At 43.5% G+C, this 4,345-nt stretch overlaps 1 protein-coding gene across 2 annotated transcripts in view; it reads left to right on the top strand.

Moving 5' to 3' along the window:
• The window catches only part of lin28b (lin-28 homolog B (C. elegans)), a 21,732-nt gene that overhangs the window by 876 nt on the left and 16,511 nt on the right, over nt 1-4,345 (top strand). For both annotated transcript variants that reach the window (XM_023415114.2, XM_023415112.2), the window contains exon 2: nt 268-458. In XM_023415114.2, coding sequence (XP_023270882.1) covers nt 268-458 — 191 coding nt within the window. The remainder of the gene's footprint in view (nt 1-267; nt 459-4,345) is intronic.

The raw sequence follows: 4,345 nt of genomic DNA, 5'->3' as shown, positions 1-4,345 counted from the left end.
GTGGTGGCGAAAAAAATAGTAATATAGGAAATTTCTACCGGCCCTGAACTTCACATAGCTTGTGTTTGCAAGTGGAGGGGATTCCCCCCACGCTTTTCTTTTCTTTTCTTTTTCTCCTTTTTTTTTTAACGGAGCAGAGCCCCATTAAACTGATATAAACCGGCATGCGCGCAGGGAAGTAGCCATCCCGTGGTGGTGTATCTGTCGCTGTGGGAAAGAAAAAAATGTCCTAACTTGCTTCTTGTGTGGTGTGCCCCCTTGTTTCAGGAGGGCCGGGTAAAGGTGGCGGAGAAGACCCCGTCAAGTCCACGGAGCAGGAGGACCGGACTCGACCTCAGATCCTGTCGGGATTGGGCTTCTGCAAATGGTTCAACGTCCGGATGGGCTTTGGATTTATCTCAATGACCAGCAGCGAAGGGAGCCCCGTCGACCCCCCTCTGGATGTTTTCGTCCACCAAGTAAGTTGACGCCAAAAAAACAAAACAAAAAATAAAAAATTAAACACACACGTACAAACCACCGAGGACTAAACAATCTGCTTTGTGGTGATGTGGTGCACATCGGTCTCATCCACATTTTCAGAGACGTGCCAAAAAATGGATTTTGTTAGTTTTTATTTCCTTTTCCCACAATTTCACTGTCTCTTCACATCTCATCTTGATCCCCGCAGCCCCCCCCCCTTTTATATGCAAATAACCCCTCACTGCACCAGTCGATGGTTACACTGTAGCCCCTACCATTGCCCAACATGTAACTGTAATCACATGTTGTCAACGGGCTTGAACACACACACACACACACACACACACACACACACACACACACACACACGTTAGGTTTCCTCTTTAAGCCACAGCACCCCCTCACCCCCTCGCCTCACTTCCCTCTGCATTGTGAAGGGGAAGGGAAGAAATGTCGTGTGGCCGTGACACGGTTAGTTTCACACTTGGCTCAAATGGACAGCAGCAGAGCCTGCCTGATATCCAGTCAGCCAACATGTCGGAAAGCATGTTTAAAAAAAAAAAAAAAAAGGAAAAAAAAGTGTGCACACTCATGCCGGGGTGACGTTCTGGGAGGCTGGCTGGCTCTTTGCTCTTCGCTGTTGTTCAGTTGGCGTGAAAATCCAGCTGTAGTGAAACCCAGTATCCTTTTTGTTTTCCACATGTAGTCTACACTCAGCCTGCTCTGCTTCTCCACCGCATGCACTGTTGATTTATTGTGCACGGAGTTCATGTCAGAGGCCTTGTTTTCGACTTATTCTGCAGCAAACAAAGAGCAGAGGAGTCCTGCCTTCTCTCAGCCCCCCCTCCGTTAAATCGCCCTTCTTTTTTTTTTTTTTACGGTCCCATAAAGTGGCTTTAAAATACTCGGGGAAGGACCGACAGAAGATGAGCAGAGGCATTTTCACCATTTCATATGACACCTCCTCCTGGAGGTGTCTTTATTGAGGACTCCCAGGATCTGGTGCTGAACTGGTGGGAACGAGGGGTGGGGGGGGTGGGGGCATATTAGAGGTCAGATGTCAGCAGTGATGTCGTGGTGAATAAAAGAAAGATGGGTCCTCTGATCATTATCAGACAAACTATGTAGTACTAGTGGAGTATTGAGAATAATGCCTTCACATAGGTATCAGTTTATTTTCTTACCAACCCTCTCTCCTGAAACTTAAATAACTTTGATGTTTTGTATTTTTAATTTTTTAATTTTTTTTTAACTTGTATGACACTCAAAAATAGAAAGTGGACTACTGAGCTTTTTTGTGTGTTTTACACCAGTGGGACAGTTTGCAGTGATGAAACTGAGTCTGTTATGTTGTTGTTCTCTGATTTTTGTTGCATCTTATTTTGTTTTTAAAAAAGTAAAAAAAAAGAAAAAAGAAAAAAACATTTTAAATTTTCCTTGACCTGTGATTTGATAAGTTCCCTCATTATGAATGTGCTATTAATCTTGACAATCAAAAGGTTATTTATTTGTTATTGTTCAGGTATTCTGGTGATTTAAAAAAAATGAACTCGGATTTTCGCTGTCAGATGTAAAATAATTGAAATTCAGCAGCGATAGAACATTCACATTGCGGGTGAGTTCTGTTGGATGGCGTGGATGTGCATCATGATGTGTATATCAAATAATGCCTCTTTAATTTTCTGTCAGACTTCATATGCGCGTGCGTACAGTTTTTGATGTGCACGCACTGCTGTGAATATCTCAAACCAAGCAGAGGCTCGGGGGAAGCGCACAGTGTGTTGCAGTGTTGTGTGATCGGTGTTTGATTGATACTTTCATATTGTGGCACGATCGACTGAATGAACTGCATCTATCTACACACTCCGGGTTCCTGATTTCCCTGCTGGCTGGCTGGAGATGTTTTCAGGGCAGTGAGAGGGAATGAAGGTCTAGTCGTGGAAACAGCCTAAAGAGCTGAGCAGAAGTCAAATAAACACCTGTCTGTCTCAGCATTTTGTTGCCTATAGAGCAGGACAGGCTGGTGCCATGTAGGTTGTTTTTATGTGAATATTTTTCAAACGCATGTTGGGGTGGGAGTGGGGTTTGACAGGCTCAGACGAGGTGTTTTGTTCATAAAGGTGTAGAGATGAAAATGGTTGCAGTCAGTTACGAGCTGTCAGTACGAGTCAGTTTCTGCTCTGGATAACGACTTTCTGAGGTTGTGTGCAGCTTGTTGAATTTTTGAACGTTTCCAAAAAAAAAATGCAAATAGTTCTGAAAAAAAAATAATATTGTCTAGCATACAATGAATCATCTGTTTATGCTGGTGCATTTCCCCCCTCAGCGTTTCCAGCTATGTGTTTACAATAATACAAGTGTCGTTCAGCACAAAGAGCAGACAATATGCATTCTTAAACACATTGCCATATTGAATACAACCCCCCCCCCGTTCCTTTTGTGAACATTTGCATTCGTCTATACACTCTCATTACACCAGTCACTCCTTTTGTCTGACTCTTCCTCCCTCTCTTTATTTCTGCTGGCAGCTTGGAAGTGATGAGGACATATTGATGATATTTATGTTTATTTTTAATTTTGAGATTTGGACACACTGGGCTTCACGGTCTGAGATGTATGTTTTGCAAAGAGTGTGAAAGTAAGAACATCTCTGTTAGGATATTAGTAGGGCTGGGACTAATGTTTGTTTTCATTATCGATTAATCGGATGTATTTTTTTTCCTCGACCAATCTGTCATTTGTCAATAAAATGTCAGAAAATGGTGAAAAAAAATCCTAATTCCCACAGCTGAAAGACACCTCTTGAAATTGCTCGTTTCATGTGACCAATGATTTCAAATCCAAAATATATATATATAAGACATATGACAGTTTACTGTCATATGTGACAAACTCACATTTGAGAAGCTGCAACAAGCTAATGAAAAATGGCTAAAAGGAGTAGCTCCTGTGTAATTTTCCATTGATCAGCTAATCGGTTAATTGACTAATTGTTACAGCTGCACATACAGGTAATAGCAGTGAATGCAGCATTTCTAATCAGTGGCATGCTAACAGGTAGACCTGCATTACCAAGCTTCTATTATACAAGCTGTTGAAAGAGAGTTTGGCTTGACACAAAGGTCATGCAATATTTTCAGCATTTGTGATACAAGGTTAGGATTCAGTTAGTGCTAAAAAGAAGAATAAGAATAAGAAGAAGCAGTGGAAAGATTGCAGATTTATTCCTGTACAACACTGACCCCATATGCAAGAGAGAGAGAGAGAGAGAGAGAGAGAGAGAGAGAGAGAGAGAGAGAGAGAGAGAGAAGAACGATGGGGAGGGGAAGAGGGAGCATGAGGACAGGAGAAAGGGGGAGAGAGAGGAGGAGGAGGGATGTGGGAAAAATAAGTGTAGGTGAGGGGGTGGTGGTGGTGGTGCAGGGTAAGAGGTGGGGGGTGTGCTAGTGGTAGCTGAGGAGGAAAACATGAGCGAGAGGTTGGAAAAAGACGAGTGAGTGGAAGAGCAGGAGGTAAAAGAGGGAGGGAGAATGTGTGTGTGTGTGTGAGTCAGTGAGAGGGTCCCCGCCCGACCACGAGTTCTCTTCCTGGGAGGCCTCTTCATCAAGGCTCCTATCTGATCACTTCCTTTTGGGAAGGTGTGTTTCTGTGTGTGTGTGTGTGTGTGTGAGAGAGAGAGAGTGTGTGTGTGTAAGAGTGAGAGGGAGTAATTAAGCTTCTTCACCCGCCACAGCTCTCTGCTTAGCGATTCTCCACACAAGCCATTTCATTATCTTTGTTTGTCAACCCCTTCTCTACCTGCACCGAGTGTTTTTCTGTGTGTAAGTGTTCATGTGTGTGAGTTCCTGCTGGGACATGGGCTTTGGGGGAGTGGGGTGGGGGG

Source organism: Seriola lalandi, unplaced genomic scaffold (genome assembly GCF_002814215.2).
Source record: "Seriola lalandi dorsalis isolate HSWRI2012SDOR001 ecotype SW California unplaced genomic scaffold, Sedor1 jcf7180002054544, whole genome shotgun sequence".
Lineage (NCBI taxonomy): Eukaryota > Metazoa > Chordata > Actinopteri > Carangiformes > Carangidae > Seriola > Seriola lalandi.
This window is presented reverse-complemented; position numbering and strand designations above follow the sequence as displayed.